Source organism: Procambarus clarkii, chromosome 18 (genome assembly GCF_040958095.1).
Source record: "Procambarus clarkii isolate CNS0578487 chromosome 18, FALCON_Pclarkii_2.0, whole genome shotgun sequence".
NCBI lineage: Eukaryota > Metazoa > Arthropoda > Malacostraca > Decapoda > Cambaridae > Procambarus > Procambarus clarkii.
This window is the reverse complement of record NC_091167.1, coordinates 10409928-10423892: the sequence shown is the minus strand read 5'-3', so window position 1 is coordinate 10423892 and position 13965 is coordinate 10409928. Positions and strand designations below refer to the sequence as shown.

The 13965-nt window shown below is 50.5% G+C and overlaps 1 protein-coding gene across 4 annotated transcripts in view; it reads left to right on the top strand.

The window, feature by feature from the left end:
• The window catches only part of LOC123754680 (SH3 domain-binding protein 1), a 151481-nt gene that overhangs the window by 110754 nt on the left and 26762 nt on the right, over positions 1 to 13965 (top strand). For all 4 annotated transcript variants that reach the window (XM_069326248.1, XM_069326249.1, XM_069326246.1 and 1 more), the window contains exon 9: positions 10029 to 10211. In XM_069326248.1, coding sequence (XP_069182349.1) covers positions 10029 to 10211 — 183 coding nt within the window. The remainder of the gene's footprint in view (positions 1 to 10028; positions 10212 to 13965) is intronic.

Below are 13965 nucleotides of genomic sequence, written 5' to 3'. Positions count from 1 at the left end.
ATGCACAGAATTACACTCCTAGTAGAGCTCTTAATTAATTTTGTTAAGTTGAAAGCAATTTGAGTTTTGATTGGTTTGTATTCAAGCAACTTGTATACTGTGTGTGTAACAAGCAGCATGTATACTGTAACCAAGCAGTTTGTGTACTGTGTAATTACCTAGGTGTAGTCACAAGATGAGAGCTACGCTAATGGTGACCCATTTTCCCAGTACCCTTGTTGTATAACATTTTGAAACTACTTACAGTTTTGGCATTCACCACGACCACAATTAAATTGTGTCCAACCATTTACCACTCTGTTTGCAAAACAGAACTTTCTAACATTATTTTGGCATCTTCACTTCCTTAGCTTCAATATATGACTTTTTGTTCTTGACGTTCCAGGTGTCAAGAATTCCTTTTTTGTCAATTTTACTGATTGCTGTTACTGTACTATTTTGTGTATGGTGTTTAATAGTGGTCAAGTGGTGATGGTCAAATAGCCTCTTTCTGTGGAGAGCCCCTTCGGCTCCCCAGAATACCAGGCTGATGTGTATATATATTAGACAGTGGCAACAGTCAATCGAAGGAGTTCTAGGCCTACTGGGGACCAGAGCCAGAACCTGGCCCCCTCAAGAGATGCACGATGAGCAATGGCCTAAAGCCACCCCCGTGTAATTGGAAGCAGTCTTTGTCTGCCATCTTCCAGATCAGGCACCCAGAAAGGTAGGAATTCCAAAACAAACTACTGCTGATCAAATAAATTGCAAACCGAAAGCCGAACAAGCAACAGAACTCCCCAATCAAAACTAAGGAAGCAAGTATGTCGTCATCACAAACACTGCGCAACTGTCTGTGCAACCCCCCCCCCCTCTCTGGGTGGGGAACGGGGGGGGGGTCCCAGACCTAAATGCCGGCAACTCTCCTCAGTTCACAGGCTGTTGTTAGGGCGAATGGTTGATCGACTCTGGCTCCATCTTTTGAGCAGGGCTGCAGTGCGATAATGATGTTCAGTTTTAGTATCGAGCGAGCCAGGAGTAACACAGTAGTACTGGGGCTGCATGCACCTAGGGCCGCCTTCCCTAGGTGCCCTGTAAGTACTGTCCTTGTGGCTTCAGGGTCATCTTCCCTAAGCCGTTTGAGAACTACCTCCGTGTGGTTCTGTTGCTGCTCCGTGATTGCCCGCCCTTGGGGGTTCAGCTTGGGTGGTTCTTTCTCCTCTTTTCCTTGGGTAGGAGGTAGTTTCATCGGTGGCAGGGGCACGAGATACTGTGCAGCTGTCTGATACACGCATAGCGACCGGTTCTGTTCACCTGGAGACGACGTGCTTTTGCGGGGGTTTTTCTTTTACTTTTTTGTTTTGCCTGGTGGGGTCTGCCTTTTGTGGTGGTAGGACCACTTGTAGGATTTTGGTGAGCCTCCACTAGGTCCCCACGCTTGCACACGTCGCAGGGGTTCAGCTTACAGTTTGTTTGCGTGGTAGCTCTGGGATAACCGGTTAGCAGTACCTTGCCTGGGCTTCCCTTAGCAGTCAGCCTAAGGGCCCTGGAAACCCCCTTGGGGGCTCAGTGGTCTGATGGGAGAGACCTCAGAGTTTCGCCTCGCCTTGTGCGAGTTTGAAGGTTGCTCTGTCCTCTTGACTCGAGAAAACACTCACCGTCTTTGTCTCCGCCATGCTGCTTGTTGGATCAACGACACCTTTGACCCGGAGTCCTGCGAGTAGTGTTCCTTGTTTGTACTCCAATTCGCCCTGTCCAATGAGATAGATATTCGGGTGCAAGCAGCTTCAGTGTTGCATGCAAGGTTTAGGTTGCTGCAACGCGCAAGGTTGGTTGCCCCTCCGGATGCCCCGTAGCTGCCCAGCTTTAATTCTAGGAACCCAGACTTGGGGGTGTTAGTCGCCTCGACTGGTTTCATCTGCATCCCCTAGTCCTTTTCCTGCTGTGGTTCATCCTGTTCATGCTCCCGGCTCCCAAACATCTGAGGGTTTCAGAGTCGGGGCAGGGTTTGCCTGATGGCGAGTCTCGGGGGGGCTTCGCGAAATGTCCCTTCCAGATCGGCGGCGGAGGCATTCGAGCCTGTTCCTCCTGCTGGAGCCCTTGGGCCATGCCAGCGGCCCTCTTTCATCTCGGCTTTTCAGGCAGACTCTACCATTTCTCCAGAGGCAAAGGGTTTGGAGGACAGCTCAGTGCTGGGTCCTGACGTGGAGGTTCCTGGGGCTGGGGAGGAGTTGACTTGGGGTGCTTGGGGGCTCCGTTTGACCTTGTTTGATCCCGCTTGGGTGTTAGTACCCTCGGCGCGGTGCTTGTTGCTACAGGGGGTAGGGGTTTTCCTATTCCCCCCTCCCTGTACAAGTTTGATATGGGTGCAACTCCTCCCCGGATTTGGTTCCAGGTTTCCTTGGGTTCCTCCATTCCCTCCTTCCAGAGGTTTTTGGCTTCCTGCATCACATCAAAGGTGGCGCGGGAAGCCCTTGCGGCTTACCTTTTGTAAGACCCGGATTACTCCTCGGTAATGGATCCTTCTTCTTTTGAGTTTGGCTCCTTGTTTTCTTTCTGGATGCGTTACGAGGTGTTGGAGTCTTCCTGGTTGGCGAACTGCCCTTTCTTTTCGTTGGGGGTGTGGCATTCGTTCTGTTGGACCTGTGCGCTTGAATGGCGGGATGTGCCTATGGTTGTTCAGGTTTACCTAGAGGCGAATTTGAGCACGTCAGTGCGTGCTTGTTCGCCCCCGTACTTCCTCGTGATGTTGGTCAGATTCAGCTTCACACGCAGGTTCCCTCCCTTTTGGCGTCCCTGGCGGCCGAGGAATTGCGAGCCCGTGGGCATTTGGCTTTGGTCTTGCAGTTCTTTTCTCTGCAAGAGCTCGTCTTCGGACTGGCTCGGCGAGGATGTGCAAGAACTGGGATCTGGGCCGATGTCCGGTGTGTTTGCTTCGGCAGCTCGAGTGTCGGCTGCCTTGTTGAGCTTGTTTGCGCCCATTCTGAAGAAGGTGGTGTCCCTGTTCTCTTGCTTCTCGTCTCGCTTGCCGACAGGCGGTGCTCATCCACTCTTTGGAATCGGCTTGGGCCCTGGCTCTTAGATTTTCGTCCCCTTTCTGGGGGAAGCCCCTACGGCTCCCCGGAGCTTACTAGGCTGATATGCTAATGTCAGACTTTGGCATCAGTCATGTGTATGGAGTTCTTATGGGCCTACCGGGGACCACAAGCCAGAACTTGGGTCGACTGGGTTAGGCACTCAGAAAGGTAAGCGTCCCAAAACAAACCCCTATTTTGGTGAAAATTGCAACCAAAAGCCGAACAAGTGGATAGAACTCACCAAACAATAACGAGCAAACTAGTATGACGTCACCCGTCATCGCGCCGCTATCTGCGCAGCCCTCCTCTCACTGGGAGGGGGAAGGGGCAGCCCCAGACCTACCGCGCCGGCGATCCACACCCCAGTTCTTGAGGCTGATGCTATCGGCTCGGTTGTGTGCTCTGGCTCCAGTATTTTTGTGGCGCTGTGCCTTGTGTGTGGCTGCTGTACTGCAGGGGTGCGAGAGCCAGGAGTTATTCCTCAGTACTTGGGCTGCATGTGCCTAGGGTTCTCTTCCCTAGGTGCCTTGTAAGTACTGCTCTTGGAGCTTAGGGTTACCTTCCATAAGTTCCTCGGGGTCTGCCTCTGTGTGTCCGTTTTACTGCTCGGTTTCTCGGCCGCCCTTTGGGCACTTGGGGTTTTTGTCTCCGTAGTTTTCCTTAGGGGTAAGAGGCAGTTTTCGCACTGGTAAGGGGCGCAGGGTGCTGCGCAGCTAGTTGTCACCTATCACAGTGGCCAACTTTGTTCCTTGGGGTACGTTGTACTCTTGCAGGTTTTTTTTTTTTTTTTTTTGCCTTGGTGAGGGGTTCTAACCTATTTGTCCCTGGTGTTTGGCCTCACCCTGATACTTGGTGGTGCCCCCCTGCTTGGTCCCCGGGAGTGTACACGTCCCTGGTGTTCAGCTTTAGACAGTTTGTTTGGTAGTTTTGGGCGCCGGTTAGCAGTACCCTGCCTGGGTTTACCTGAGCGCGAGTCTTCTTCAAGTAAACGCTCAGTACCCTGGGAATCCCCTAGGGGACGCATGGGTCCGATGGATGTGGCCCCGGGGTCCCCCCCTCGCTTCGTGCGGGTTTGAGGGTTGTTCGGTCCCCTTGTCTCAGGGGACCCTCACTGTTTTTGCCTCCGCCATGCAGCCTGTTGGGTCGGTGACACTTTCGACCCTGAGTCCTGTGAGTATTGTTGCTTGCTGGTGACTCAATTTACCTAATCTATGGATGGTCATCTTCGGGTACAGTCTGCACAGGCGTTGCATTCTAGGTTTTGGTTGTTACAATGTGCTAGGTTGGTTGCTCACCCGGATGCCCTGCAGCTGCCCCGTTATGCTTATAGGGACCCCCGGACTTGGGGGTGTGGATCGCTTCGACCCTGGTTCAGTCCGCACCTCCTGGTCCTTCCCTCATAAATTGTCTAGTGGGGTCGGTGCTTGGGGGGACGACTCGGCCCCGGGTCCTGCGGAAGAAGACCCTGGGGCTGGGGAGGGGCTGACTTGGGGGCCTTTGGCCCCTCTGGACCCCGCCTGGGTTTTTCTACCCCTCTGAGTGGGGCTTACTGTTATAAGGAGTGGGGGTTTCTTTCCAACCCCCCCCCCCACCCCCACCCCTCTGCGTACGAGTTGAATTTGGTGTCTGCCCCTTCCCTGGTTCGGTTCTGTGTTCCCCCGGGTGCTTTGGTTCCGTCTTTCTGGAGGTATTTGGCTTATCGCATCCAACCTGCTGCGGTGCGGGCGGCCCTTGTTGCAAACCTCCTGTATGACCCGGATTATGCCTCGGCAATGGATCCCTCGACTTTCAAGTTTGGGACTTCGTTCCCTTTCTGGCTCCCTTACGAGCTTCCGGAGTTGTCCTGGCTGGCGGACTGTCCTGTCTCTGCCTTGGAGGCTTGGCACTCATTCTGCCGTTCCCGCACACTTGAGTGGCTGAAGGCTTCGACGGTGCTTCTGGTTTTCCTGGGGGGGGGGGGGGGAAGGGGGCGACCTCAATGAGGGCTTGTTTGCTCCTGCCCTTTTCCGGGATGTTGGTGTCGTTCAGCTCCACTTGCTGGTTCCTTCCCTTTCGGCGGCGCAGGTAACGGAGGACTTAGGCGCTCGGGGCCTTTTGGATACAGCCTTGCGCTTCTTTTCCCTCCTGGAGCTGTCTTCTGACTGGCTCACGGAGGATGTGGAGGCGCTTGGGGCTGTTCCTGTGTCTGGCGCCTTGGCCTCGGCGGCTTGCTTGTCGGTTGCCTTGCTGAAGCTTTTCGCGCCGATCTTGCGGGATGCTGTGGCTCAGTTTTATGCCTCCCGGCTCACGTAGTCAACAGACGGTGCTTGCCTCCTCTGTGGAATCCGCTTGGGCCTTGGCTCTTAGGATGTCTTCCCCTTTTTGCCCTCTCTTGTTTGAGGCTTCAGCCGTTGCTCAGTATATTCAGGCTGCTTCGGCTTCTTGCCGTCCTATGTCGGACTTGCTGCTCCTCCGGGGGCCCCGTGGTGGGCCTTCCCGGAAGGGTTGTGCCAAGGCTCTGGGTTCCTCTCGTCGTGGTAGGCCACTGGTGTCATGTTCGGGTTCGGCTTCTCCTTCGGACCCACCTTCGTCTGGTTGGCGCGGTGTTCGCTCTGTGCGAGGTTGTGTCTCGTAAGGGGCACCGGCCCTTTCGCTGTTCACCCTGGGTCTTTTGCCCCTCATTTGGGATGACCACTGTCTCAGGTCCGGCTGCTTTTGGCACCGGGTGCCTGGATGGTGTGTCTGGACCTCTGGGAAGTTTATTGGCATGTCCCGATTCATCCGGGGTTCAGGGAATGGCTCGATTTTGTCGTGGGGCGACAAGCTTACCGCTTTCGTTGCCTTCCATTCGGCTTGAATCTGGCACCTTGAATGTTCACAAGTCTTGCCCGGGTCGTAGTGACCCCGTTTGCGTCTGTTAGGGTTCGGGTTCTTGGTGAACTGGAGGAAGACCCATTTAGTTCCCTCTCAGGTTCGGACTTGGCTGGGTCTTGTATGGGACTCTCGGACCGCTTCCTTGTCTCTCTCTTCTGCAACGCTCTTGCGGCTGCGGTCCCACCTCCAGCTGTTTTTGGAGGGCACCCAGGTCACACGTCTGTTGTGCGAGCAGCTGTGCGGGAGTCTGAACTTCACCGTGCTGTTCTACTCATTGGGTTGGATCTGGTTTCGGCAGACGTTCTGATTTCTTTAGGGTCGTCCCTTCCGCCGCTCTCGCGATCGATGGGTTCAGTTCCCGGGAGCCTTGTGTTGGCTGCTGCGTCGCCGGCTTCCTCTGCAGGTTTTTCGGTGTTCTGTGCCGTGGGACCACCCCGAGCCCTCGCTCGATGTGTTCACGGATGCCTTCTCTCTCGGTTGAGGGTTTTGTGACAAGTGCTCACCAGGTCGGCCTGGATCCGTCTTTCCATCGAGCTCACAGCACAGCGCGGGAGTTTGCGGTGGTGTAGCATTCACTTCAGAGGATTCGTGTCGCTCGAGGAGTAACAATCCGGCTCCATTCGGACGGCTCCCCGGTGGTTCATTGCCTGAACTGCGGGGGTTCGATGCAATCCTTGGTTCTTTGGGGCTGGTCACTTCGGGTGACTCGTCTGCTGAGTTCTCGGGGTTTGGCTCTCCTTGCGGTTCATGTTCATGGGGTGTCAAACATCCTGGCAGACAGCCTGTCTCTGTTCCTTCCCCATTCCATGGAATGGACAGACGACACCAACTTGTTCAGTTGGCTCTGCCGGACGTATGGGCGCCCAGAGGTGGAGCTCTTTCCATCGGCGTGGTCGAGGCATCTTCCAGTTTGTGGCGCCCTTCTGAGACTGCAAGGCCGTCGGGGTCAATGCCTTTTGATTGGACTGGTCTTGGTGGAGTTACCTGTACCTCTTCCCACCGGTCTGGTTGTGGCTCCGGATCCTGGCTCGGTTGGAGACTTACCACGGAAGAGTAGTCCTATTGGCTCCTTGGTGGCCAGCCCAGCCCTTGTTTCAGGAGCTTCTTGCTCGATGTTTGAACCCTAGGGGGGTCTTCCCGCAGCTCCGCCTCTTTCAGCAGATCAGTCCGGTACTTGGCTGGTTCGATCTTCTCCTCCACTCTTTGTGTCTTGTCTTTATGACGTGGGTGTATCTCTTCTTGTATGGTGATCAGATGGCTTCGTTGATGGTGTCCCACCTGTGAGTTTCGTCTAGACAGCAGTACGAAATTTCCTGGCGGTCCTTTCACCATTTTATGTCTCTTCGTAGGTTGTCTTCGATTTCTCATTGGGTGTTTTTGTCTTTCCTCTCTTGGTTGTTTCAGGACCGTCATCTTAGGCCAAATACTGTCGCCTCGTATCGCGCGGCACTGGCGGAGCCGCTGCAGCTTGCATTCAGGGTGGATGTCACTTCTGCTCCGTTCCGCAAGCTTTCTCGGGTGTTGTTTCACCTCCGGCCTGCTCATGCGCTGCCCGAACCGTCCTGGTCGTTGGAACGGGTGCTCTCTTTTCTCTCTCGGTTTGTGGTGGCCCCCTCGGTTCAGGACTGTTTTTCTAAGGCTCTTTTTCTTGTTGGCATTGGCCTCTGGGGGTTGGGTCGGGGAGCTTCATGCTCTCCTCTGGCGCAGGGGTTTCTGCTCTTTCGGTCCCGGTGGTTGTTTCGTTCTTTTGCAGCCTCCTTGTTTTTTGGCAAAGAATGAGTCTGCTGCTTTCCAAAGAGGTCCTTAGGTTGTTGATGCTTGGTTGGTTCGGCCGGAGGTTCACCATGTTTTGTGTCCGGTTGCGGCTCTACGCCATTATCTGTGTGCCACGGCCTCCATGGCAGGAGACACGCTTTGGTTGGACCCGGTTTCTCTTATTCCCTGTTCCAGGGTGTCTCCCAGGTTGTCTACAGGATTATTTGGTCCAACAGCCTGCGGTCTATCCCCTTGCATGGGGATAGACCATGGGGATAGACCTCCAGGGCTTTTGGAGGTCGAACAGGGTCCTGGCTGCACAGTATCTCGTTAGTGTTCCTGGCCCTTCTCAGGCATGTGAAGCCTTTTGTCGCAAGTTGCAGCCAGTTGTCTCGACTTTGAGTTGAGGAGCGAGTGACGACCACCTCCCGGGTAAGTCCCTCTTATTTCTTTATCTTTGGTTAGATAGCTCCAAGGAGCTGAAGGGGCTCTCCACAGAAAACCAGCGTTGAATGTAATGAAACTCCATTTTCTACGTGAGACCCGGAGGCTCCTCAGCATCCCTCCCTCCCTCTGGTCGGTGTTTTTATCGCATTTTTGATACTCAGCCTCTGAGTATCTGAAGAGAGTTGCCGGCGTGGAGGTCTGGGACCCTTCCCCCCCCCCCCCCCGTCCCTAGCCGGGGAGGGGTTGGGGTTGCGCAGACGTATGCGTGGCGTTTGTGGTGACGTCATACTCGTTTCCTTAATTTTAACTGAAGAGTTCTGTTGCTAGTTCGTCCTTCGGTTTGCAATTTATTTGGCCAACAGTAGTTTGTTTTAAAATTCCTACCTTTCCTGAGTGCCTGACCTGGTAGATGGCAGACAAAGACTGCTTCCAATAAGCCATTGCTGCTCATGCCTCTCTTGAGGGGGCCAGGTTCTGGCTCTGGTCCCCAGTAGGCCTAGAACTCCTTCGACTGACTGTTGCCACGGTCTAATATATACACATCAGCCCGGTATAGCTCTGGGGAGCCGAATGGCTCTCCACAGAAAATGGCATTTTATTACATTCAATGCTGGTTTTTTCTATCTTCTATCTTTAGCAAATTGAACACTGGCAGACTCTCCTCGTAATTCTTATTTTTCAGTTCCAAGAGCAATTTAGTTGCTTGTCTTTTGCACCTTTTCCAGTTTGCTGATGTGCTACATGAGATATGGGCACCATACAACTGCTGGATGTTCCAATTTTGGTCTCGCAAATGTCGGGAACACTTTCTTTAGTATTTCACTGTCTACGTATTTGAAAGCGGTTTTGAAGTTGGCAAGCTTAGCATACGCTCCTCTCACAATGTCTTTTACGTTGTTCTCTGGTGCAACCCATCCTCAGACCAAGTACATTCTATCCAGCGGTCGTCCCCAAAGATGCATTCATAAATTTAAACATAATTTTCTCAAATATGTTTATATTTTTTTTCTCAATTTTCTCAAATATAAAGTAATATTATTTTATATTACCATATTGTACATATTTAGGCACTAGTTAGGTTAGGTTAGGTGTTTAGGTTCTGTTGGCGATTATTTGGATTTGTAGTTTGTGGGTGAAGCATTTACAGCATTGTGGTTCGAACAAAATTCGTCAGTGAAGCATTTGTTCCGGAAGTGTTCAAACGTCATCAGTTGTGAGTTGTGTGTTAACTGTTTTTCATTCATAAACACCTGGGGGGTTTGGCAGGTGAATGGAATGGACTTTGGGTTTTTGTTTGGAGGACGGGCTGTTGGGTGAGAGTACCACCCAGTACCACCTCTTAGATCTCTTTCCTTGTCAGTGTTTTGTAAAGCCTTTTCACATAATTTGTAGGTTGTGTGTGGCTCATTTTTCTCCTAATCAACATTTTTTTAACATGGCATTTATTCATGTTGAATTCCATCAGCCAAGTGTTACTCCATACACCTATTTTGTACAGGTCATCTTCAAGGACATAAGTAATGTGTAACAAGCAGTGTGAATCCTGTGTGTAAATGAGCAGCTTGTATACTGTGTGTAAATGAGCAGCTTGTATACTGTGTGTAAATGAGCAGCTTGCATACTGTTTGTGTAAATGTGCCGCTTGTATACTGTGTGTAAATGAGCAGATGTATACTGTGTGTGTGTGTAAATGACCAGCTTGCATATAGTGTAAATGAGCAGCTTGCATACTGTGTGTAAATGAGCTGCTTGTATACTGTGTGTAAATGAGCTGCTTGTATACTGTGTGTAAATGAGCTACTTGCATACTGTGTAAATAAGCAGGTTTGTATACTGTGTATAAATGAGCAGCTTGCATGCAGTGAGTGTAAATGAGCAGCTTGTTTACAGTGTCATTAACCATTGTGCTTGACACAGATGCTGGTGTTGACATTGGGTCCAAGGACAAGGATGACCTAGCCCCACAGCCTGAGGAAGATGCTGGTAGTGGTGTAAGCGACGAGGATAACGAAGCACCCGTGCTGGAAACAACCCATATGTATTCCATTGATAAACAGGAGGTGGCCATTGTGCACGTGGGTAATGGTGGCACTCTTCAAGGTAAGGCAAGGTAAATTATAGTCACTAACTTTTGCTTGTGACTATAATTTGTTGAGCTTAATTAATTGCATTAACCCCTTCCGTTACTCTTGCACGTCTTTGTTTCCTTCTCTTATTTGTAGACATCTGTAGTGGCATCTGATTTTTGGTGGCATATATTAACGTGTTTTTGTCTTCATTACTGCTTGGTTCTAACCTTCTGCTTCATAGTTTTCATTTTTAGTCCATCTTTCTGATATTGCTGCACAAAGTTTCATGTTATTACCATTTACACTTTTATTCCATTCCATATCTAAACCTGTGTAAGGCTGTAGTGTGCTTGTGTCTTAACGAAGTAGGTGCATTGCATCTGGACTGGGTTTGCTATAATTTGTAATATCCTAAATGTTTGGCTAACTTTTGCATTCCTGCCTGTGGGTTCTGTGAGCTTCCTTTAAAAAAATATGTACTGACAGCCCTTGATATGTTAGACTGGTGTTACAAAACTGCTAAAAATGTACAAATTAAACTTCAAAGATATGTATGTCAAGAATTGGCTTCATTCCAAAGACCTGCAAATGTCCACTTTTCCTATACTTTATTCAGTTAAAAGCTTTTTTCCATTCAGTAATCAATGAAAAACTCTTCCCATTCTTTTCTCATTGAAAACTCTTTCCATTATCTTCTCAGTGAAATGCCTAATGTTTCCCTACTCTTTCCAGCCAAAAATAGAGCACATAATAAAATCCAAAATGCTGGGGATGCTTAATAATGTAATCCACATCCCTGCAGAGGTTCAGAAGGCCCTTGGTGCGTACCTCCTGCGAGACCAGTTTCACACCTGTGTTGGATCTGGTTTTGTTTGAGTTCAGTTGCTCTTTCCCTGATCGGGTGAATTCCAAGGTTCCGGTGTCTTCCTGGCTGGCATCCTGCCTCGATGACTTTGCTGTGGGCTCCCTGCTGGTTTGCTTGTCTGCTAGCTGGGGTTCTGATTCTTTCCCAGCTTGCCGGGTCTGGCTTCCCGGTAACTTGAAGACAGTCCCAGTTGGTTCCGGCCCGGTTTGGACTTGGCTGGGTCTAGTATGGGGTTCTTGCACTGCATCTATTTCTCTCCCTCCTGTGGCTTTGCTCCAGTTGCAGTCCTGCCTTCAGCCGTTTTTGAACGGGAGCCATTGTCAATCATCGGTTGCTCCAGCAGCCGTGCGGGAGCCTGAACTTTGCTGTGCTTGTTTATATGCTGGGCAGAGTTTGGCTTCGGAGGCTGTTTTGGTATTTTTAGAGTGGCCTCTTTCACCATTCTCGCATTCACTGGGTTCCTTTCCTGGTGTCCTTGTGCTGGTTGCTCTGTCCGTATCTTCTTTGTATCTTGAGTTGATTTTAGGGCTCGGCGACCCCGCGGCCCGGTCGTCGACCAGGCCTCCTCGTTGCTGGACTGGTCAACCAGGCTGTTGGACGCGGCTCCTCGCAGCCTGATGTATGTGTCGCAGCCTGGTTGATCAGGTATCCTTTGGAGGTGTTTGTCAAGTTCTCTCTTGAACACTCCGAGGAGTCGGCCAGTTATGCTCCTTATGTGTAGCGGAAGCGTGTTGAACAGTCTCGGGCCTCTGATGTTAATAGTTCTCTCTCAGAGTACCTGTTGCACCTTTGCTCTTCAAAGGGGGTATTCTGCACATCCTGCCATGCCTTCTGGTCTCATGTGCTGTTATTTTTGTGTGCAGGTTTGGGACCAGCCCCTCTACTGTTTTCCATGTGTAAATTATTATATATCTCTCCCGCCTGTGCTCAAGAGAATACAGATTTAGGCTCTTTAGTCGGTCCCAGTAGTTTAGATGTTTTACTGAGTGGATTCTAGCAGTAAAGGATCTCTGCACACTCTCCAGGTCAGCAATTTCTCCAGCTTTGAAAGGGGCTGTCATTGTGCAGCAGTATTCCACTCTAGAGAGCACTAGCATCTTGAAAAGTATCATCATCGGTATAGCATCTCTAGTGTGAAAGGTTCTTGCTATCCAACTTGTCATTTTTCTTGCAGTTGTGATGGCTACTTTATTGTGTTCTTTAAATGTAAGGTCTTCTGACATCAGTACACCCAAATCCTTTACATTGCCTTTCCGTTTTATATTATGATTTGACCGAGTTTTGTACGTGGTTTCCGTTTTTATATTTTCATTTTTTCTGTAGCGCATGAGCTGAAACTTATCTTCGTTAAACACCATATTATTTTCTGTAGCCCGTAGAAAGACCTGATTGACATCTGATTGGAGGTTTGCCGTGTCCTCTATGTTGTCTACTTTCATAAAAATCTTAGTGTCATCTGCAAAGAATGATACAGTACTATAGGTTGTGTCCTTGTCTATGTCCAATATGAGGATGAGAAAAAGTACTGGAGCAAGCAGAGTACCCTGGGGTACTGAGCTCTATACAGTTGATGGTCCGGATTATATTTTGTTTACTACACATTGGGTTCTATTAGTCAGGAAATTGTAGATCCATCTGCCTATTTTTCCGGTAATTCCCTTTGAACGCATTTTATGTGCAATAACACCATGGTCACATTTGTCAAAGGCTTTTGCAAAATCTGTGTATGTCACTGGCTTTCTCTTCGGAGTTTTTGGGGTTCAGTATCATGGCACCTCTCTCTCTTCTCGCTCGATGTGTTCCTGTATGCATAGTCTCTTGGTTGGGGTTTTGTGACCGGTGCTCACCTATCCGGCATGGGGTGTTGTGGGCTCATCTTACATCGAGCCCAGTCCGATGGGAGTTGCGGTGGTGTGGCACTACTGCAGATTCGGCTTCCTCGGGGCCCTTATTTCTGACTCCATTCAGACTGCTCCCCCCATGCTTCATTTTTGCTACTGGGTGGTGGGGGGGTGGGGGTCTATTCAGTACGTGGCCCTTTAGGGCTTGTCACTTCAGGTAGACAGAGTGGAGGGTCATTGCAGATTCCCTCCGATGGCAATACTGGACGTACAAACTCCCAGAGGTGGATCTCTCTGTGTTGGTTTGGTCTTGGCGTCTCCCATTGTAAGTGGCACCGTTTCCTGCCTGTGAGGCTAGGGATGGATGCTTTTCGGCAGGACTTGTTGAGGTGGAGGTCCCTGTACCTCTTTTACTAGCTGGGAATCCTAGCCGGGAAATGTTTGCTTCACTTAGTTCCATGGTGGCTGGCTCAGCCTTGGTTTCAGGCGCTGCTTGCTAGGTGTCCGAACCTGGGTAGTTTTTTGTGGCTCCAACTCTTTCAGCAGGTTGGGCCGGTGAGGTACCTCGCTGGTTCGCTTTTTTGCTCCGCAATATGAGTTAGGTATTTCTGACGCTTGTGTCTCGCCATTTGTATGGTAATCAGGTGGCTTCTTTGATGGTGGCCGCCTACGGTCATCATCAGGGAGCCGGTTGGCTGAGCGGACAGCACGCTGGACTTGTGATCCTGTGGTCCCAGGTTTGATCCCGGGCACCGGCGAGAAACAATGGGCAGAGTTTCTTTCACCCTATGCCACTGTTACCTAGCAGTAAAATAGGTACCTGGGTGTTAGTCAGCTGTCACGGGCTGCTTCCTGGGGGTGGAGGCCTGGTCGAGGACCGGGCCGCGGGGATACTAAAAAAAAAAAAAAACCCCGAAATCATCTCAAGATAACCTCAAGAATCTCAAGATAGATCTTCTAAGCGACATTGTGGTTTCTTGGAGATCTTTCCATCATTTTCTTTCTCTTCATCAGTTTTTGTCGATTTCAGACCAGATTGTTTTGTCCTTTCTTTCTTGGCTTTTCTGGATTGGCATCTC